The 22,661-nt window shown below is 44.5% G+C and overlaps 1 protein-coding gene across 3 annotated transcripts in view; it reads right to left on the reverse strand.

Annotated features, from left to right (window-relative positions):
• Nucleotides 1-22,661, reverse strand: part of SCN8A (sodium voltage-gated channel alpha subunit 8) — a 67,370-nt gene that overhangs the window by 11,651 nt on the left and 33,058 nt on the right. For all 3 annotated transcript variants that reach the window (XM_068212379.1, XM_068212378.1, XM_068212377.1), the window contains 10 exons: nt 22,301-22,588; nt 18,565-18,924; nt 17,565-17,700; nt 15,550-15,788; nt 15,201-15,374; nt 14,145-14,501; nt 12,604-13,074; nt 11,684-11,801; nt 9,735-9,889; nt 8,370-8,543 (listed from right to left, as the gene is read on the reverse strand). In XM_068212379.1, the coding sequence (XP_068068480.1) occupies nt 8,370-8,543; nt 9,735-9,889; nt 11,684-11,801; nt 12,604-13,074; nt 14,145-14,501; nt 15,201-15,374; nt 15,550-15,788; nt 17,565-17,700; nt 18,565-18,924; nt 22,301-22,588 (2,472 nt within the window). The remainder of the gene's footprint in view (nt 1-8,369; nt 8,544-9,734; nt 9,890-11,683; nt 11,802-12,603; nt 13,075-14,144; nt 14,502-15,200; nt 15,375-15,549; nt 15,789-17,564; nt 17,701-18,564; nt 18,925-22,300; nt 22,589-22,661) is intronic.

Raw genomic sequence — 22,661 nt, forward strand, 5'->3', positions numbered from 1 at the left:
GAGGGGCTGTTGGAAGGAAGAGCCCAAACGATGACAAAAGCCTTACCCTCGCCCTTTACCGGCTGCAGGGATCCCGGCGGCGCCCATGAAATTTAAGCCAGACAAATGTTAAAGGAACCTATGAGAAAGAATACAGAGAAATCCAAATTTCTCCCAAATTGCACACCGGGGCCAAGCTCTCCGCGGCCACCGCGGCGCTCTGGCAATGCTGAGCCTCGTGCCAGCTCCTCCTGCCTCACCACCCCGGCACGGGGGAGATTTTGAACCAAACTGGTGTAAAATATGTCAATTTTCCTCCTCTGGTTATGAGCTACCTGGCATTTAGCAGGAAAATCAGGGATTTTTCCTCTCTGGTTTTGAGCTAACTGGGATTTAGCAGGAAAAATCAGGGATTTTTCCTCTCTGGTTATGAACTAACTGGGATTTAGCAGGAAAAATCAGGGATTTTTCCTCTCTGGTTATGAGCTAATTGGAATTTAGCAGGAAAAATCAGGGATTTTTCCTCTCTGGTTATGAGCTAACTGGGATTTAGCAGGAAAAATCAGGGATTTTTCTCCTCTGGATATGAACTAACTGGGATTTAGCAGGAAAAATCAGGGATTTTTCCTCTCTGGTTTTGAGCTAACTGGGATTTAATAGAAAAAAATCAGGGATTTTTCTCCTCTGGATATGAACTAACTTGGATTTAGCACAAAACCCCACACTCTTGTTCTAAGAGCACCTGGGATATGAAACACCCTTTAATAGGAAACAAAGGGTGATATGTTGATCTTTGATATAAAACACCCTTTATTTCACTTTACTGCACAATTTTTATATTTTTTATGTTCTTAAGAGACTCTTTCAATCCCAAATGGGGAAAAAAAGAGCACCAAAATGTCAGAATATCAGTGGCAAAGCGGCCAGACACTGCAAAAATTGAAACACCCAAGGGAGTGTCCAAGCTTGTGAAGTTCGGTGCTTTGCTTGTGCTTTTTGAACCAAATCGGTTTAAAACTGAATTTCCAAATCCCCAGGAAATTTGGTTTGAGACCAGTTTTGGGCTGCTGCTGAGTTTAAAACTGAATTTCCAAATTCCTAAAGCATTTCTGATCCCTTTTCCAAGGCTTTTCCAACCAGCCCAGTACAGCCCAGTATGGCCCAGTACAGCCCAGGGCTACCTCTGTGGCTGCTGAGGTTGGGATCAGGGAGAGAAAACCAGGAAAAATCAGGAAAAACAGGGATGGGATGGGATGGGATAATGGGATGGGATAATGGGATGGATGGGATGGGATGGATGGGATGGGATAATGGGATGGATGGGATGGGATGGGATAATGGGATAATGGGATAATGGGATGGGATGGGATGGATGGGATGGGATAATGGGATGGGATGGGATAATGGGATAATGGGATAATGGGATGGGGGGAAATGGGATAAAACAGGATTGGGATGAGGGAAGATGGTCACCATGCCTGGAGATTCCCAGGAATTGCTTTTCCCAAGGTTTATTTTCCACATCCCAAAACCAGCACCTCCACTTTTCCCCGTTTTTTCCCAATCCCAGCTCCAGAATTCTCCATTTTCCTCCATTCCAGGTGTTTTCTCCCCGTTTTCCTCCCATTCTTCCCAATCCCAGCTCCATTTCCTCCCATCCCAATCCTGGTTTTATCCCATTTCCCCCATCCCATCCCATCCCATCCCATCCCATCCCATCCCATCCCATCTCCATTTTCCCCTGGTTTTCCCCCAGTCCCAACCTCAGCAGCCACAGGAGTGTGCAGTGGTGGACTGGGATGCACTGGGATTTACTGGGATGGATTGGGATGCACTGGGATGGACTGGAATGGATTGGGATGTTCTGGGATTTACTGGGATGGACTGGGATGGACTGGGAATTTCTGGGATTTACTGGGATGCTCTGGGATGGACTGGGATGTACTGGGATTGCCCTTTTTTCCCTACCACTTTTCCCTTTTTTTGCTACAATTTTTCCCCCTTTTTGCTACAATTTTGCCCTTTTTTTTTTGCTCCCATTTTTCACTACCATTTTTTGCTAACATTTTCCCCATTTTTCCCTTTTTTTGCTCCCATTTTCCCCATTTTCTGCTACCATTTTTCCCCTTTTTTCCCTACCATCACACGTCAGACAGATAAGAAAGAGACATGAACCCTTTTTAAGAAAAAATAAAAAAAAAAAAAAAGGAAAATACATCCATGTACAGCAACAAACAAAAAAACACTCCTGGAACAGGTGGGGTTTGGACACTTCCTATGTTTCATTCCTTTATATTATTAAAAATATCTCCTATTTTATTCTATATCATTCTATATTAAAATAAAATATCTTCTATATTATTCTATATTAAAATAAAATATCTTCTATATTATCCTGTATCATTCTCTATTAAAATATCTTCTATATTATTCTCTATTAAACATATCTTCTATATTATTCTGCTATCTCTTCTATATTAAAAATATAGAATAATCATAACCAGAATTAACAGAATTAATTAGAAGGATGATTCTTATTCCACACATGTTTCTGGGAAATATCAGATCCAGATTTTAAATGCATAAATGTGGGGGAAATGATTCCATGAGCAAAGAATTCTGATTTTTAGAGCTTTTTTCAGGATAACATCTTACTCCTGAGCAGGACTCTAAGACCAGGACAGGAAAAGGCTGTTTGAGCCTTCAAATAATAAATAATCCAATAAATCAAAAGGCTGTTTGAGCCTTTAATAAAGAATCAAATAATAAAGAATCAAATAATAAAGAATCCAAGAAATCAAAAGGCTGTTTGAGCCTTTAATTATCAAATAATAAAGAATCAAATTATAAATAATTAAATAAAACAAAATGCTGTTTGACCCCTTAATAAAGAATCAAATAATAAAGAATCAGATAATAAATAATCAAATAAATAATAAATAATCAAATAAATAAAGAATCAAATCAATCAAATAAATGAAAAGGCTGCTTGAGCCTTTAATAAGTAATCAAATAATAAAGAATCACATAATAAAGAATCAAACAATAAATAAATAAATCAAAAGGCTGTTTGAGCTTTTAATAAATATTGAAATAAATCAAAATGCTGCTTGAGCCATTAATAAGTAATCAAACAATAAATAATCACATAATAAAGAATCAAATAAATCAAATAAATAAGAAAGAATCAAATAAATGAAGAAAGAATCAAATAAGTCATTCAAATAAATGAAAAGTCTGCTTGAGCCTTTAATAAAGACTCAAATAATAAATAATGAGAAAAATAAATAAATAATCAAATAAACAAATAAGAAAGAATCAAATAAATACATAAAGAATCAAATCAATCAATCAGATCAATGAAAAGGCTGCTTGAGCCTTTAATAAACAATCAAACAATAAAGAATCAGATAATAAATAATCAGATAATAAATAATCAAATAATGAAGAATCACATAATAAATAATCAAACAATAAAGAATCAGATAATAAATAATCAAATAATGAAGAATCATATAATAAATAATCAAACAATAAAGAATCAGATAAATAATCAAACAATAAAGAATCAGATAATAAATAATCAGATAATAAATAATAAAATAATGAAGAATCACACAATAAATAAATAATAAAGAATCAGATAATAATGTATCAAATAAAAAATTGGGTAACAAAGAATCAAACAATAAATAATCCCATATTAAATAATGTAATAGTAAATAATCACATCCTCAATAATCAAGCAATAAGCAATTTTTGAGGATTTCCCCTGAGGACATCCCAACAGGAGGCACAGCAGGCACCGAGGTCGGCCAAGGCAGTCCCAGGCTGGCTGCAAAGCAGAATCCTGCGTTATTTACCCCAAAAATCTTCACCACACACCCGGGGGCTTTGGGGTCAGGGGCTGGACACTCCTGCAAACCTGTAAAACAACACCCGAGAGGATGTGAGCATGGGCTCCACCGAATTTGGGGTCAAAAATGGGAATTGGCAGCTACAGGGCACAAGGAGGCAGTCCCAGGCTGGCTGCAAAGCAGAATCCCGCATTATTTACCCCAAAAAATCTTCACCAGAACACCCAGGGGCTCTGGGGTCAGGGGCTGGACACTCCTGCAAACCTGAAAAACAACACCCAAGAGGATGTGAGCATGCAAGGATCCTCCCTGCTGCCCTGGCTCCACCGAATTTGGGGTCAAAAATGGGATTTGGCAGCTACAGGGCACAAGGAGACAGTCCCAGGCTGGCTGCAAAGCAGAATCCTGCATGATTTACCCCAAAAATCTTCACCACACACCCGGGGGCTTTGGGGTCAGGGGCTGGACACTCCTGAAAACCTGAAAAACAACAAACACCCGAGAGGATGTGAGCATGCAAGGCTGCTCCCTGCTGCCCTGGCTCCACCAAATTGGGGTCAAAAATGGGATTTGGCAGCTACAGGGCACAAGGATTGCCAAGGCAGTCCCAGGCTGGCTGCAAAGCAGAATCCTGCATTATTTACCCCAAAAATCTTCACCAGAACACCTGGGGGCTCTGGGGTCAGGGGCTGGACACTCCTGAAAACCTGAAAAACAACAAACACCTGAGAGGATGTGAGCATGGGCTCCACCAAATTTGGGGTCAAAAATGGGAATTCAGCAGCTACAGGGCACAAGGATTGCCAAGGCAGTCCCAGGCTGGCTGCAAAGCAGAATCCTGCGTTATTTACCCCAAAAAATCTTCACCACACACCCAGGGGCTCTGGGGTCAGGGGCTGGACACTCCTGCAAACCTGAAAAACAACACCCGAGAGGATGTGAGCATGGGCTCCACCAAATTTGGGGTCAAAAATGGGAATTGGCAGCTACAGGGCACAAGGATTGCCAAGGCAGTCCCAGGCTGGCTGCAAAGCAGAATCCTGCATTATTTACCCCAAAAATCTTCACCACACACCCAGGGGCTCTGGGGTCAGGGGCTGGACACTCCTGCAAACCTGAAAAACAACACCCGAGAGGATGTGAGCATGCAAGGATCCTCCCTGCTGCCCTGGCTCCACCAAATTGGGGTCAAAAATGGGATTTGGCAGCTACAGGGCACAAGGAGACAGTCCCAGGCTGGCTGCAAAGCAGAATCCTGCATGATTTACCCCAAAAAACTTCACCAGAACACCCGGGGGCTTTGGGGTCAGGGGCTGGACACTCCTGCAAACCTGTAAAAAAACACCCGAGATGATGTGAGCATGCAAGGATCCTCCCTGCTGCCCTGGCTCCACCGAAATGGGGTCAAAAATGGGAATTGGCAGCTACAGGGCACAAGGATTGCCAAGGCAGTCCCAGGCTGGCCGCAAAGCAGAATCCTGCGTTATTTACCCCAAAAATCTTCACCACACACCCAGGGGCTCTGGGGTCAGGGGCTGGACACTCCTGCAAACCTGAAAAACAACACCCGAGAGGATGTGAGCATGCAAGGATCCTCCCTGCTGCCCTGGCTCCACCGAATTGGGGTCAAAAATGGGAATTCAGCAGCTACAGGGCACAAAGATCGCTGGGCTCCGCCCAGGGGGGATCTGGCACCTCAAAGTCACACTGAACATTGATTTTTGGGGGTTTTTATTCAGGGAGAAACGTGCAAGGCGTCTGTCAGACAGCAAGGGAAGAGAGGAATTCTGGAATTTTCTAAATGATAATAAATAGTGAGAGGGATTCTAAAAGCTCCTGACAGGAATTCTGAAATTTCTAAAATTTCCTAAATAATAATAAATAATGAGAGGAATTTTCTAAAATTTCCTAAATAATAATGAGAGGAATTCTAAAATTTCCTGAATAGTAACAATGAGAAGAATTCTACAATTTCCTAAATAATAATAAATAGTGAGAGGGATTCTGACATTTCCTAAATAATAATAAATAATGAGAGGAATTTTCTAAAATTTCCCAAATAATGATAATGAGAGGGATTCTAACATTTCCTAAATAATGATAAATAGTGAGAGGAATTTTCTAAAATTTCCTAAATGATAATAAATAATGAGAGGAATTCTACAATTTCCCAAATAATAATAAATAATCAAATAATAATAAATAATCAAATATTTGAATATTGGATATATTCAAGCCCTGGGAATTCCAAATCCTTCTGCACTTGTTCCCTTCCTGCCTGAGAAGTTCCTGATCTTTACTCCACGCCCAGATACGTGGGAAGGAAATTAAAATCACATCTGCCTGTTAAACTGGAGTGAAACTGGAATTAAACTGGAATTAAGCTGGAATTAAACTGGAATCAAACTGGAGTGGAACTGGAGTGGAACTGGAATCAAACTGGAATCAAACTGGAATTAAACTGGAATCAAACTGGAATGAAAATGGAATTAAAGTGGAGTGGAACTGGAATTAAAATGGAATTAAACTGGAATGAAAATGGAATTAAACTGGAATCAAACTGGAATGAAACTGGAATTAAACTGGAATCAAATTGGAATCAAACTGGAATCAAACTGGAATCAAACCGGAATCCAACTGGAATCAAACTGGAATCAAACTGGAATCCAACTGGAATGAAAATGGAATTAAACTGGAATCAAACTGGAATCAAACTGGAATTAAACTGGAATTAAACTTGTACTTTATCTTCAGGCAGCGAGAGAGATCCAGAAAATAAATTTATTTATTCGTTTCCTTTAAAATTTAAATTTATTTATTGATTTATTTTTCAGCTTCTTTTCTGCCAGAAAATAAAACCTCTAAGGTGCAGGCTGTGTCCAGGGAAAGGTGTTGAGGGGATCAGAGAGGATTTTAAAAAAAATTAAAATTGAAAATTTCGATTTTCCTACAGGAAACGCAGAGTTTGCGTCACTTGTGCCCTGAATTCCAAGCACATTTCCTGCCAGCTCCTCGGGAATATTTCCAGAGAGGCTGGTGCTGAACAGCACCTGAATCACACACAGAGAGCTCCAGAGGAGAAGCCTGGAAAAGCTGGGAATTCTTTGTTAACGCGCTTGCTCTGGGGCAGTCGCTGAACCCCGGATGGACGTGATGGAGCGCTCCAAAAGAATCCAAGCACCTGCATTCGAAATTTCCTGTTCTGAGATTTCCCACTGAGTTACAGCGTTTCCTACCACTCTGGACAGCAGAAATTCCGTTCCTTTTCAATTCCGTTCCTTTTCAATTCCCTTTCTTTTCAATTCCATTTAATTTAAATTCCCTTTCTTTTCAATTCCCTTATTTTCAATTCCATTTCTTTTAAATTCCCTTTCTTTTCAATTCCTTTTATTTTCAATTCCATTTATTTTCAATTCCCTTTATTTTCAATTCCCTATCTTTTAAATTCCATTTATTTTAAATTCCCTTTATTTTAATTTCAATTTATTTCAATTCCATTTCTTTTCCACTCCGTTTATTTTCAATTCCCTCGCTGTGCTTCAGAGCTGAATTTATTGCTAAAATTTCTCTCCATTGTCTTTTTTCCCTTCTAAATCTACAATTAATTCACCCTTTTTTGGGTTTCTCAGAGTTATCCTCCCTCCCAAGGCGTTCTGCAGGGGATCCCAGGGTGGATCCGTGCCTCTCTGCACCCGGAGCTTTTCCTTGGACGTGATCCTGCTTTTCCTCTCCTGGTTCTTTTGCTGATGCTGAACTTCACTGTGCACGAGGAGCTTTCCAAGGACCGAGATTCTCGCGTCCAGTGCGGAATCCTGAATTCCAGTGCTCAGAACTGGGGTGGTGGGATGGGGAATTCTGCTGCCTCATCACCCCCTCATCGTTAATAACGCAAGAAAATGATTACAGAGAATGCAACTCCCAAAAATATCCCCAAGGAATTCCACATCTGCACAGCTTTCCCACTGGGAACACCTCCAAGCACAGCCAGGTCTCCTAAAAACTCCATTTTCAGCAGAAAAGAGCCAAAGGGCTGGAAAATCCTCCTTGGTTCCTGCAGGACAAAAAATCCCAGAGCTGCACAGGAAACACCCAAAGGGCTGAAGGGTTTTATCCTTGATTTGGGAACTCTCAGACATTGGGATTTAAATCTGTGACCCGGCTTTCCCAAATGTGGCCAGGTCTCCTAAAAACTCAATTTTCAGCAGGACAAAAGAGCAAAACCCCAGAGCTGCGCAGGAAACACCCGAGGATGAGGGGTTTCATCCTTGCTTTGGGAACTCTCAGACACTGGGATTTAAATCTGTGACCCAGCTTTCCCACTGAGAACACCTCCAAGCACAGCCAGGTCTCCTAAAAATTCCATTTCCAGCAGGATAGAAGAGCAAAACCCCAGAGCTGCGCAGGAAACACCCGAGGATGAGGGGTTTCATCCTTGCTTTGGGAACTCTCAGACACTGGGATTTAAATCTGTGACCCAGGTGGGATCTGAGGAGGAAACATCCCAAGCAGAAGGAAGGAGGAGAGGATACATACAGCCACGATGAGGAAATCCAGCCAGCACCAGGCGTTGGTGAAGAACTTGACAAATCCATAGGCACACCACTTCAGCAGCATCTCCAGGATGAAAATGTAAGTGAACACCTTGTCTGCATACTCCAGGATGGTCCTGATGGTTTTCCTCTGCTCGATGTAAATGTCCTCAAAAGCCTGGGAAATAACCAGGTGCAAGTGTCAGCATACGGGATTTATTTATATATAACTCATATATATGTTATTTGTAGATATTTGTTTATATGTATAGATGTTTGTTTATTATAACTTTATTTTTATTTATTTATATATATATAATATATATTCTATTATATTACATATAATAGAATATAGTATAATAGAATAGAATATTATAATATATTTAAAATATATTATATATAATTATTAATATAATGTAATATAATATAATATAATATATATTGTTATATATCATATATCACATATCATCATATTAATATATATTATATATTATGTATTATGTATTATATATAATATATAATATATAGTATACAATATACAATATATTATACATTATACATTATATATGATATATTATATATTATATAATATATAGATATTTATTTATATATAACTTATATATAAGTTCAGGAGATTCAAATGACACTGAGGTGAGTTCAATGTACAGTTATAGATGAGCTAAATATACAGCTATATTAAAAATATGTATATTTTATATATTTATATATATAAATATTTTATAAATGTATACAACACACACACACACATATATATATAGGATACAGATATGTATATAAAATACATTTGTTTATATATATAAATCAAATCTAGAAAACTGATTTTGTTCCAGTCACAGGTTGGACTTCATGGCGTTGCAGAGCTTTTCCAACCTCAGTGATTCTGGGATTTTCTGGTTCTGTGAAATCAGACACAGATACAGGCTGAATTTTCCCCAGATCCTCACATTTCTAGTCAAACTGGGACCAACACCCAGACTGGAAGGATTTGTTCTTCATTTCAACTAAACAAAACCCATTAATAAATGCTTTTTTCCAGTACCACGATGGAGTTGTGTTGTTTTCCAGGTAGGAATTCCCACACTTTGCCTTTCTCCCAGAATTTCCTTTATACACCCAGATGCCAAATTTTCCCCAGATCCTCACATTTCTAGTCAAACTAGGACCAAAACACAGATTGGAAGGATTTGTTCTTCATTTCAACTAAACAAAAAACACGAATAAAAGCTTTTGTACGGTTGAGTTGTCTTCCAGGTAGGAATTCCCACGGTTTGCCTTTTCCCCCAAATTTCCTGTATACAACCAGATATCCCCGAGCCCAACCCCTCTGAACTACACATATTTTACTCACCAGAGCCCCACTGCTCAGGAGGATCATAAAGATGATGAAAGTCTCAAACCAATTGTGCTCCACAATTAGGAAACAAGTTTTCCTCAAGGTCCACCACGACTTTCCCAGCCCCTCCTCAATATTGACCTGGCAACACTTGCAGCGCTGCATGCAACCTGGAACAGGGACAGGGCACACCTCCACTCAGGAAACACGGGATTTAAGGCAAAAACATTAAATTCTCACTGTCTAGAAGCAGTTTTGATGTCACCAACGTGAACCGTGCTGAGTGAGTTTTAATGCCAGTTAAAATTTTTGCGTTCTTGAGGATTTTAGGGCTGTTCTGCCACTCCTGGGCCTGGGCACCAGAATTAACATCAATTTGGGAACAGATCAGCTCGTTCTGTTTGGTGAGGTCCATGCTCTTGAGGAGACAAATGGAAAAGTTGCTGATAAAATAACCTTGAACCATTTAAAGCATCTTTGCCTTGGGAATTCCTGTGACGGATCGGCTCTTGCAAGACATCGAGGCCAGTTGCAGGAAAGGAAAAGTACTCTGCTCCTGAGTACTTAAGGCATCAGCTGCACAAAAATCATCTTGTTCTACTACAGGTCACCTCTGATGCCTTAGAAATTCCCCCTGTGAGGCTGGGGAGGCCCTGGCATGGGTAGCCCAGAGAAGCCGTGGGTGGCCCTGGAGCCCTGGCAGTGTCCAAGGCCAGGTTGGATGGGGCTCGGAGCAACCTGGGCTAGGGAGAGGTGACCCTGCCCATGGCAGGGGTTGAATTTGGATAAGTTTAGGGTCCCTTCCTACACAAACTACTGGATGATTCTATGATCGACATCCTAGCAGTGGCAGCTGCATCTCTGAGAGCTTCACTTTGGAAATTTCTCTGAATCAATGCACCAGCATCCACGAAGGGCCTCGAGATAAGCTGAGCCAGCCCTGATCCAGGCTTGTGGAAGAGGTTTTGCAGCAACTTCTGCGAGCCAGAGAGAAGTCTGAGAAGAGGATCCACGTTTACCCCTGAAAGAATTTCCTGCCAAGGTCGTTGACACAGGAACCAAGGAAGAAAAGGATAAATCAGAGAAACCTGCAGCTGCCTGTTCCAATGAGCACTTTGTTTGTCTCTCCTGACCAAGGAGTAAAGTGTAAATTTAGGAGATCTGTAAGAATGTATAAAAAAGCATGAATGCTATAATAAAAATGGCTTGAAGCCTTCTGAAAATGGAGTGTGCTGCTTTGGATTGTCTCTGTCTCAGCTAGGACACAGGCTGACCTAACCTGAGGTGATCCTCTCGGGGTCTCAGTGCTGGGCTGACCCCAAGATTGTAAAAGTCCTTGTTTCCCAGCCCGTGGAGCTGAAGAAGAAGTCTGGAAAGTGTAGGATCGAGTTCTCAAGGTTGTTTATTTTTCCTTATCTAGAACATTCTTTCTCTGAGCTGCTGAGCTCTGTCTAGTAAAGAAGCCACGGCAGTCTGCCTGCCCTGTCGGGCAGCATCTACGTTTTATATCAGAAATTAGGTGTGTTGTATTTACAATATTGTGCCAATAACTATCACCCATGTCAGACAGCGTGTCTCTACCTTAAACCAACAGAAAAGTGTCACCATCACAGCAAGACATGGAGGACAAGAGAAGGAGAAGAAGGTCAGGACACACCCAAATCCCTCCATCTTGTACCCCTGAATCACACTCTAAAAATCCCAAAATTCTACTTTTTCACCTTGTGTTAATTCAACTACCACACTACTCAAACCCTTGTGGGTTGTAATTCCTCACACAGAGTTGGCAACCTTTCCCACGGGCTAAAATGGAAGCCACAGGTGTTTTTGACTTCTTGCCAGGGTCTCTGACGCCCCTGCCAGGGTCTGGAGACAGCCAGGGCAGCCAGAGGGATGTGCTGGACTCTGACAGGAGCCTACAGCAGACTGGTCCCCAAAAGTCTCTTCCTTCACTCCCTTCTCACCTTCTGTGAAACAGGCATCGGGGTCCAGGTACTCCTCTGGTGCCTCCACGGGCACCTCTTCCACTTCAGGCTTTATATCGATGGTGCTGCCCTCAGAGGAGCTGGTCTCGTCGAGTTTCTGCAGCACAAAAACCCCAACCCAATCAATATCAAATATCAAAGCCAAAAATACCAAATTCACGATGGCTCAGCTGCCATGGAAGTTGTTTCCAACCCAATCAATATCAAATATCAAATCATATTCTATAATTACCTATATTTATCTATTACAGTATCTATATTTATAGGATCATTCTATGATTATATATCTCTATCTTATTATATATTATATTCTATAATTACCTATATTTATCTATTATAGTATCTATATTTATAGGATCATTCTATGATTATATATCTCTATTTTATTATATATTATATTCTATAATTACCTATATTTATCTATTATGGTATCTATATTTATAGGATCATTCTATGATTATATATCTCTATTTTATTATATATTATATTCTATAATTACCTATATTTATCTATTACAGTATCTATACTGTACTACTGAACAGGACTTGGGCCAATGGGGTCCCAGATACCTGATGCTTCAGGGGAGGGTCACAGGTGTGGGATGAACCATACATTGGGGGTGAGACAGAGCATTCCATTTGACCTTTGGACCTATCTGCAGGTAAAGGGCATTGTTTAATCAGAAAGGGGGATTGCTTTCAGCCTGGCTATACTATTGTTTTCTAGTTATTCAGTAGTCAAGGTTTGTTATTTCAAATCTAGTTCTCATCTCAATGTCTGGATTTTCCAAATATTTTGCCAAGCAATCATAAGGTTTTCCTATTTCATCTTCCCCAACACTCCCGGCGGGCCTGTGAGTTAATTTAATTAATTAATTAATTCCCAGCCCTCCATCCCACCTCCTTGCTGCCGTCGGGATCCGTGTCGCTGCTGAAATCCTCCGTGTTGAGGTTCTCGAAGTCGGACTCGCCCACGGCGATGGGGACGCGCACGGTCAGGTTGGGGTTGTTGATGAAGGACATGTGGTCCTCGTCGATGATGTACTTCTCCACGCTGCTCCCGATGCCGCTGGTGGTGCCGTTGCCGTTCTTGAGGAAATCGATGTCGCGGTTGATGTCGGCCCCGGTGTGGTTGGCGATGCAGTTCACCTTCTTGTCGTACAGCTCGTCCAAGGGCTTCACCTCGTCCGCCTCTCTCTGCTTGAAGTGGGCCTGCATGAACTCCCTGACCTTGGCCTTGGTCCAGGCAATGCCCTTCTTGATGCGGATCACCGAGATCTGCAGGTTGTTCATCTCCCCGTCGTCGTCCGTGGCCGCCAGGTTGTCTGCGCTGAAGGAGCTCAGCAGCAAGGCCAAGAACAGGTTCAGCACCTGGAAGGGAAGAGCTGATGCTGGACTGACACACAAGGGCGGTAATCCCAAAGCTCTCAGCGCCCAAGCCCTGCCGATGGTGCAGAGCTGTCTCCAAACACCACTGAAAACCAGCTCTGCTGCCCCACAAACTCATCCAGGTGCCCAGGTTCAAGGTGTGACCCCCCTGATGCTGCAAAAAGTTCCCTGAGCAGGGACCCTGGTGCAGCTCTGAGGAGTCCCAGGGGTCCAGGGCAGGTACAGGGGTCCCCGGATCGAGGACCTGGACGGCAGATGTCAGAGAGGGATTTAGTCCCCACGGGATTTAAACTCAGCCTTACTGATTTAGTCCCATCTCTGCCTCAAAGAAAATGGGGGAAATCTTGGCATTTTGAGTGATCACAAACAGCCCTATTCCCTCACCCGCATTTAGTGACCATCCCCAAGATTTATTTTATCAAAAGCTTTTGGCAAGTCAGGACCTCTCAGAGAGAGCTCGCAACTACTCTGAAGAATTGCGACTGTTCATGTGACTTCATTCTTGCTCACATTTTCCTCCACGGACTTTTCTTCATGAAATTTAAGGCCAGAAGGAAGCATCATGATCTAGTCCAACCTCCCACACAACAGGCCGTGCAGTTTCACAGCCCATTCCCGCACACAACAGCACCTCATGACTGAGCCAGTGGGCAGGTTTTAGAAGAAACCTCCATTCCTCATTTTAACACTTCAGGACCTTCCCCTGTGCACCAAATTATTTCGTCTTCTGGCAATTAAAATGCCAGGTTTTGCTTCTTTTAGCTTCTTTTTCCCCTTCAGGCCAGGTCTGTGCACTTTGACTGAGGCTTTCATACCTTCAGCTTTTCATGCAAAATGCTTCATTTAGGGGCGACTGTTTAAGGTCCTCATCAAGCAAAAAACATCTTTAACATTGTGCTACCAAAATCTACTACTGACGGATCAAAAGGCCAAGAGGGACCTCCAGAGAGCAGGAACAGGAACAAACCATCACTCCCTCATCCTGGCGGTCTCCCCAAGTCCTACCCCACCCAGAGGCAACCAAGAAAGCCCATCAGTAACCATTTACTGACCACTAAATTTCCGATGACCATGACCATCATGAAGACAATCAAGCACATGGCCTGTCCTGCCACTTCCATACAATCCCACATGGTCTCAATCCACTCCCCACACAACACACGGAAGACAATAAGGAAGGAGTGGAAGAAATCGTGCATGTGCCAGCGGGGTAGCTCACACTCCGGATTGATCTTGCAGACACACTCCTTGTAGCTTTTGCCGAAGAGCTGCATTCCCACCACGGCGAAGATGAACACGATGATGGCCAGCACCAAGGTCAAATTCCCCAAGGCACCCACTGAGTTGCCAATGATTTTTATCAGCATGTTCAGAGTGGGCCAGGACTTGGCCAGTTTGAAGACTCTCAGCTACAAAAAAAAAAAAAACCAAAAAAAAACCAGATACAACTTAAATAAAGAGGAAAATAAAGCAGAACTTCCTAAATGACAACCATCTTGTGTTTTACATAAAGGTTAAGTCCATCCTTCTGCTACTGAGGTTACAGGGAGCAGAGAATGCTTAACCTTTCTGGAAATTTGGGCTTGTGTATTTTGTACTTCGTTATTCCCCACGCGCTGATCTCCCTTCCCAAAGGAAAAGTCACCCTTCCCTGCCCAAACGCAACGAGCTGCTGCTCAGATCCCGGAGAGCAGCCATGAAGAAAGAAGAGACCATAAAAAATGGCATCACTCCATCTCTGTCCTCCCCAAACCCAGGAAAATGTGATCTTCCCTTGTCCTGTGTAAATGGGAAAAATTCCTTCTGTGAGGGGAAGAGCTGGAACTGAGTCAGGGAAGGGATAGGCTGGATATTGGGAAAAGGTTCTTCTCCCCCTGAGCAGGGTCCCCAGGGAACGCTCACTGCCCCAGGGCTGCCACAGCTCAAAGGATGTTTGGACAACACTCCCAGGGATGCACAGGTGGCATGGCTGAGGTGCAGGGCCAGGAGCTGCACTGGATGTTCCCTGTGGGTCCCTGCCAGCTAAGGACACTCCATGATTCTGTGATTCTAAGCTTTGCAGTAGCTCCACGATAATAACGCTGAAAAAGAGCCGGAATTTGGAATACCAGTCGGAAAGATCGCAGCACGGAAAGTCCCTCCACATCTGCCAGACTCAGCTCCATTAAGCTCAGGGAGACAATAAACCCATCAAAGATGTTCCAGCCTTCTTGAAAATAATAGTATGGATCCATTGCAATGAGCTTCAGGAACATTTCTGCTGTGAAAATCCCAGTGAAAACCTGGAGTGGGGAGGAGAGACAGACAAAGGACAGGCAAAGAATAATTTTTGGCTTTTTTTCTCATCTTCAGGCTAAGTCTCGACAATGCAATGGACTCAAAGTCCAAGCCCACATCAATAATCCAGGCATCCCAGCAGGAGCAGATCCGTGGGGAGTGCTCAGCACGTTTCCTTACCAGATTTCCTACAGAGAGCACGTGCTCGAACTCGGGGGTCATGGGGTGGTGCTCCATGGCCATGAACAACGTGTTCAGCACGATGCAGATGGTGATGGCCAAGTCAACAAAAGGATCCATGACAATTAAGTTCACGATCTCCTTCAGCTTCATCCAGTATGGGTGGCATTCCCAGATCAGGAAGGTGTTGGCAAATTTGTACCAGCAAGGGGGACACTTCCTCTGGGACTCTTCCAGCTCTGCAGGCACAAAACAAAACAGAGTTCAGGCTTCATCTCTGAGGCTGCAGAATCACAAAACCGCGAGCTTTGTGAAAATGGAGGTGACACGAGAGAAGAGTTAGGTCAAGTCTGTGGGCAGGCTGGACATCGGGAAAAAATTCTTCTTGGAAAGGGCGGTCAGGCTTTGGAAGGAGTGCCCAGGGAGGTTTGGAGTCCCCGTCCCTGGAGGTGTCCAAGGATGTGGCACTCGGTGCTCTGGGCTGGGTGACAGCACCGAGATTGGTCACAGGTCAGACCCAATGACCTTGGAGCTCTTTTCCAACCTCAAGGATTCTTGGATTCTGGGATTTCATGATTTTACTGAGCTCCATGACTTCTCCTTCGTCCCTACACAACACCTGCACCAGGTCACCACAGCTGCAGCTCTAACCCTGTGCTTCAGCCCCACCAGGATGATTCAGTGCAAATTATTCCAAATGAAGGGCTATATTTACCTCGGAACTGATCAAGGTAAAGCAGTAAAAACCAAAGTTACAGATTCCAAACTGCCTTTGGTGCCAGTTTTTAAATAACTGAGATGAATTCCGTGCTGTACACAGACACGGTCTAAAAGAGGAAAGAGGTGACATAATGCTGCGAAGGATTTTCAACAGGAATAACCTGATTAAGGCTAACTACATCCATTTACAGAAATCAAACACAGAAATTCTGTGTCCATTTCTTTTTTTTTTTTTGTTTTTTTTCACACTGGCTTATCTCAAGTGCTTAGGGGAAAAAAAATACAAACAAGGAGCTGCTGGTTGACTTGCTGGTTCCAGTCAGGCCATGCGGCTGTGCACCCTCACCTTTTAATTTTAGGGGAAGGGAAAGGACCACTGTGCTCTCCTTCCCATTGGTTCTCTGGTTGCTTAGTATTTAGTTGCCTTGGAATTTCTGAAGTTAAAAAGAGGCCCGTGGCACTGGAGCCCGTAGGCGTTTGCGCAGGAGGGGAGCGGCAGCAAAACCCTGCTCTGTTTCTAAGTATATTTAGTTTTCCTACAATTTTATTGCAGGAGACAGCAGGAATTTGAGATCATCAACCGCATGTGGCTGCTGTTCATGAATTCTTGCTGGCTCCTGCATGACATATTGGGAAATCTCATCTCCATGTGCTGTCCATTCCAGAATTCCCACCAGCCAACAGCCCCTTTCTCTTCTGACAGCTGTCACATTGCAGCTCTCAGTGCAGCTCCAGTCCTTCTCTCCCACAGCCTGGAGCAAAGGAAGGTCCCTCCAGAGCTTGGAGATGACAGCAGACAGAACACCCAGACCTGTCACTGCCTCACTCCTCGGATCTCCACACTGCATTCTCTTCACTGTAAACTTACAGCTCTTTGTTGTCTTTACCTCCATCTCTGTGCAATTTGGATGCCAAAACCAAGTAAAATAAAGTCCGATCAATATTTCTTTATCAACAAACACCCAAAAGAAGCAGATTTAGGCAAAACCATGCATGAATGTGTACTGCTCTAAAGCAGGGGGAGCTGAATTCCACTAGACCCGGCTGCTCCAAGCCTTGCCCGTCTGACCTTGGACACTTCCAAGAATTGGGCAATTTCTCTGGGCAACCCCACCCTCACAGGGAAGAATCCTTCCCAATATCCCATCCATCCCTGCCCTCTGCCAGTGGGAAGCCATTCCCTGTGTCCTGTCCCTCCAGCCCTTTGTCCAAAGTCTGTCTCCAGCTCTCTTGGAGCCCCTTTAGGCACTGGAAGGGGCTCAAGGGTGTCCCTCTAACCCCCAGATCACACCTACCCTCAACAAGGGTGTTGGTCAACCCAGTCATGACACTGTTGGTCCGATCCTTCCTTCCATAGGACGCGTTCACCTGATCCATTGAGACCAAGAGAGACCCACCAGGCTTCTTCCTGATTTCAATTTCAGTGGTACCCTGAAAAATGCAGATGATGATTAATACACGCTTGAGTCTTCCCTCTTACCCACTCTCAGCCCAGAAATGCAGCTCTTAGTCTGCATTTCCATATTCTGTATTTTCTATATTCTGTGTATGCCTCTGTCCTTCCTACAAGATACAAGTGGTCAAAACAAAACTCAAGCCCTTTCTTCTGCTGGACCAGTGCTCTGCAGCCTTAGACAAACTACGGACTGTATTTTAGAGAACACTTCTAATTACATGCAATGTCATTAATTCTCTGTACTAGAACCAAACAGACGGGCATGCTCGGCAGACCATGCTGGCCAGACCAAGCTGGCCAGACCAAGCTGGCCAGACCAGACCACGCTGGCCAGACCAGACCACGCTGGCCAGACCAAGCTGGCCAGACCAAGCTGGCCAGACCAGACCATGCTGGCCAGACCAGACCAAGCTGGCCAGACCAGACCATGCTGATCAGACCAGACCACGCTGGCCAGACCATGCTGGCCAGACCAAGCTGGCCAGACCAGACCACGCTGACCAGACCATGCTGGCCAGACCAGACCATGCTGATCAGACCAGACCACGCTGGCCAGACCATGCTGGCCAGACCAAGCTGGCCAGACCAGACCACGCTGACCAGACCATGCTGGCCAGACCAGACCATGCTGATCAGACCAGACCACGCTGGCCAGACCATGCTGGCCAGACCAGACCATGCTGGCCAGACCAAGCTGGGCCAGACCAGGCCATGCTGACCAGACCAAGCTGGCCAGACAAGGCCATGCTGGCCAGACCACACTGACCAGACCAGACCGCACCGACCAGACCACACCGCCCAAAGCCCACTCATCAGACCACGCCACGCTCAGCAGCTACCTCGGGCAGGATGCGGCCACCAGGCATGCTGGACGGCGGCCCTCCGATGAGGGACACGACGCCGTTGCAGTCCACGGTGCTGTTCCTCTTGATGCTGCGGCGCAGCGTGGGGAAGATGCGCGAGGAGCGGCTGCCCTGGCTGTAGCCGCTGTAGCCGCTGTAGCTGCTGCGCCGGTCGCGGCCGCGGATGGGGATGAAGAGCGAGTCCCTCCTGCCCTCGCTCTCCTCCACCGTGCTGTGCTCGTCGTCGGCGAACTCGTTCTCCGAGCCCGGGTCGCGGAAGCGCCCCTTGTAGCTGAAGATGCTGCTCTTGCTGTTGTGGCGCGAGAGGAAAGGGGAGCCCGGGATGCTGAGGAGAGACTGGGGGAGGAAGGGGAGGAAGAGTGAGCATTGAGGAGATGCTGAGGAGACACTGGGGGAGGAAGAGCGAGTGCTGCAGTGTGGCAGCAGCTCGCTGGACACTCAGAGGAACAGACACCTTTCCTATGGGGTGCCTGCCCCTCTTGCTTTGATTTTTAAAAGTGTTAAGTTTTCATTTATAGCTCTTTGAAAGTTTTAAAGATGCTGCTCTTGCTGCTGTGGCAGGAGAGGAAAGGGGAGCCCGGGATGCTGAGGAGAGACTGGGGGAGGAAGGGGAGGAAGAGTGAGTGCTGCAGTGTGGCAGCAGCTCGCTGGACACTCAGAGGAACAGACAACTTTCCTAGGGGATGTTTGTCCCTATTGCTTTGATTTTTAAAAGTGCTAAGTTTTCTTTTGTAGTTCTTTGAAAGTTTTAAAGATGCTGAAGTTGCTGCTCTTGCTGCTGTGACAGGAGAGGAAAGGGGAGCTCGGGATGCTGAGGAGAGACTGGGGGAGGAAAGGGAAGGAAGAGTGAGTGCTGCAGTGTGGCAGCAGCTCGCTGGACACTCAGAGGAACAGGCACCTTTCCTATGGGGTGCCTGCCCCTCTTGCTTTGATTTTTAAAAGTGCTAAGTTTTCTTCTATAGTTCTTTTAAAAGTTAATAGTTTATAGGTAATAATAGTTTAATAAAAGTTAAAAAGTTAAATGTTAATAGTTTAATAGTTTTAAAGAACTATAGAAGAAAACTTAGCACTTTTAAAAATCAAAGCAACAGGCCCCGATGGGGGAAACCCTCCTGTAGCAGTTCTGTGCCTCACTCCTCGGATCTCCACACTGCATTCTCTTCACTGTAAACTTACAGCTCTTTGTTGTCTTTACCTCCATCTCTGTGCAATTTGGATGCCAAAACCAAGTAAAATGAAGTCCGATCAATATTTCTTTATCAATAAACACCCAAAAGAAGTAGATTTAGGCAAAACCATGCATGAATGTGTACTGCTCTAAAGCAGGGGGAGCTGAATTCCACTAGACCCGGCTGCTCCAAGCCTTGCCCATCTGACTTCCAGGACCATGCTGGCCAGACCAGGAAGGAGAGAGGCACGGGACCTTTTTGTTCTTCAGCTTGTTGTTTATTGTTATCTTATCAGACTTCAGCACGCCGTCTGCACCAGACTTTATGCACCCCAAAATGGCTCCAAGATGGACAGTTTCAAGGTCTTCTAAAGCTGTTTCATCCAATTAACTCTTAAAACGCGCTTTATTTCTACTTTTCTACCAATAATTCATCTCTTGTCTGTTCATGTAACCTAAGACTGCGGCTTTCCTCAACCAATCACCCCGTGCCACCAACTGCAGAAAATGGAGAAGAAGGAGAAGGAGGACAAGAAGAAGGAGAAGGAGAAGGAGGAGAAAGAAGGTGAAGGTGAAGGTGAAGGTGAAGGAGAAGGAGAAGGAGAAGGAGAAGGAGGAGGAGGAGGAGGAGGAGGAGGAGGAGGAGGAGGAGGAGAAGGAGGAGAAAAAGAAGGAGAAGAAGGAGTAGAAGGAGAAGAAGAAGATAAAGAAGAAGATGATAAAGAAGATAAAAAAGAAGAAGATAAAGATGAAGAAGAAGAAGATAAAGAAGATAAAGAAGATGAAGATAAAGAATAAAAAGAAAAAGAAGAAGATGAAGAAGAAGATAAAGAATAAAAAGAAAAAGAAGAAGAAAAAGAAGAAGAAAAAGAAGAAGAAAAAGAAGCAGCCCAAGAGAGTGCCCTAAATCCTCCATACTAAAAAATCCCAAAAGCTAAAGCTCTCACCCAGTGACAAGCTACACTATTCTCTATTATCTATTTCATACTCTGGTAGACTTTAGTCTATCTCGAAGTCTTGGAAGCTTTCTCCATGGGCAAAGGTCCAAGTCAGTGCTTCTCTGGGGGCCAAGATCCCTCAGAGCAGAAAGAGAAACATTCCCTGTGCCCTGGGTTCCACCAATTTCCCAGGCATCGTTCTGGAAAAGGCTGTGAGAAGATGGGAGAAAAGAACGAGAAACAATTCTTATCTTCACTTGCTGCACCTGGTGTTGGTGAACATGCAGAATGTGCCGTGGGGATTTGCTTACCAAAGGGTGGTTTCTTAATTAGCCAGTGGTGATGGTGTTTTGATTGGAGGACCAATTAGGTCCAGCTGTATCGTTACTGTCTATAAATTATGGGTTTCTTAATAAAGAAAAGAATCAGCCTTCTGTAATACATGGAGGCTGTGTCGATTATTACCCAGTAGGGTCCCGTTTGCCTTGACATTGCAGTAAGGTGGAAAAATTATAAACAAAGTCCTCTCAAAATCAGGCCTTCCCTGGCTGATTTTAAAGGCAATTTCTTCTTTCTTTTAGAAGTCATTTCTTCTAAGTCAAGCTAGCATTTTGCAGTTCCCATGTGGAAGTAATCCTGTTGTGAGCAGTTTGTTAACAAAACCAACCTATTCCTGGGTCAAAAACAACTGGCACCTGTATAAACTGTTTAGATAGAAACTACACTGTTGGACTTCACAGTGTTAGATAGAAAAATGAAAATTATCTTTCACAAACAACCTTCCCTGCACGCACACAGCGAGGGTTTGAGTGACCAATCCACGCAGCAAAGCAGCTTTCATTAACCAGTAAGTAACTGGCAAGGGACTCCTGACCAACTGGAGTCCCACAGGAGGTCTGTAAAATTGTATAAAAACTGAGTTATGTGAGTAAAAAAGAGCTTTCTCCACCATGAAGAAAACGGAGTCCCGTGTGCTTTAGTCCCACAGCGAGGAGGATGGACACAAAGCACTGCTGGGTGGTTTCCCACAATCACTCAATGGTTTGGTTTGGGAGGGACCTTGAAGATTGTTCAGTTCCAGCCCTGGCCGTTGTGGGGTGGAAGCACTGCCTCAGGCTGCTCCAAGCCCTGTGCAACCCGCCCTTGGGCACCTCCAGGAAGGGAGCGGCCACAGCTTCTCTGGGCAACCTGTGCCAGGGCCTCCCCACTCTCACAGAGAGGGAATTTCTTCCCAGTATCCCATCCAGCCCCGTCCTCTGCACGGGGAAGTCACTGCCCCTTGTGCTGGCACTCCAGGTGCTTGTAAATGATCTCTCTCCATCTGCTGCCTCGCTGTCCAGGCCCGCACACACATCACCCCTCACTCCTGGGCTGCACTCTGAGAGCTGCTCACTCCGGGCTGCTTGAGCTGTCTCAGTGGAGGAGTTACCTGGCTGGACTCCTCAGGAACAATTCCTGCCAGGGGAAGTGTGTGTGAGAGTCATCAGCTGGGGCCCTAAGTGTTCTCCTGACCCAACACAGCTTAGGACAGCGGGCAGGAATCTAAAGCAGAATATCATCCTGACCTCTAGCAACCACAAACATTAGTGAAGGAACAGAAAACTACCTGGTTCATGATGGAAAATTTCCTTCCCAGCCTGTTATCCGGCAGCCTGAACGCTTTCCTCCTCATGCCATCCTCAGATTCTGACTTGAACACCTTCTCATTGTCACACTTCTCATCTCCTTCCGACAGCTCCTTGTCCTTCCTCTTCTTCCTCCTGTTCCGACGCTCCTTGGCGCTCTTGGAGCTGAGTTTGGAAATCTCCGAGGAGCTCCGAGACATCCTCCCCCCACCATCATCTTCCACAGCATCTTCAGACACCGTCCCTGCCGAGGTGACCATGGCAGCAGCCTGGGAAGGGGAGGGAAGGAAAAATCAATCCCATCTTTCCACCACTGATGCTCCATTTTCAGCTTGAGGAAAG

Source organism: Anomalospiza imberbis, chromosome 22 (genome assembly GCF_031753505.1).
Source record: "Anomalospiza imberbis isolate Cuckoo-Finch-1a 21T00152 chromosome 22, ASM3175350v1, whole genome shotgun sequence".
NCBI classification, from domain to species: Eukaryota; Metazoa; Chordata; class Aves; order Passeriformes; family Viduidae; genus Anomalospiza; species Anomalospiza imberbis.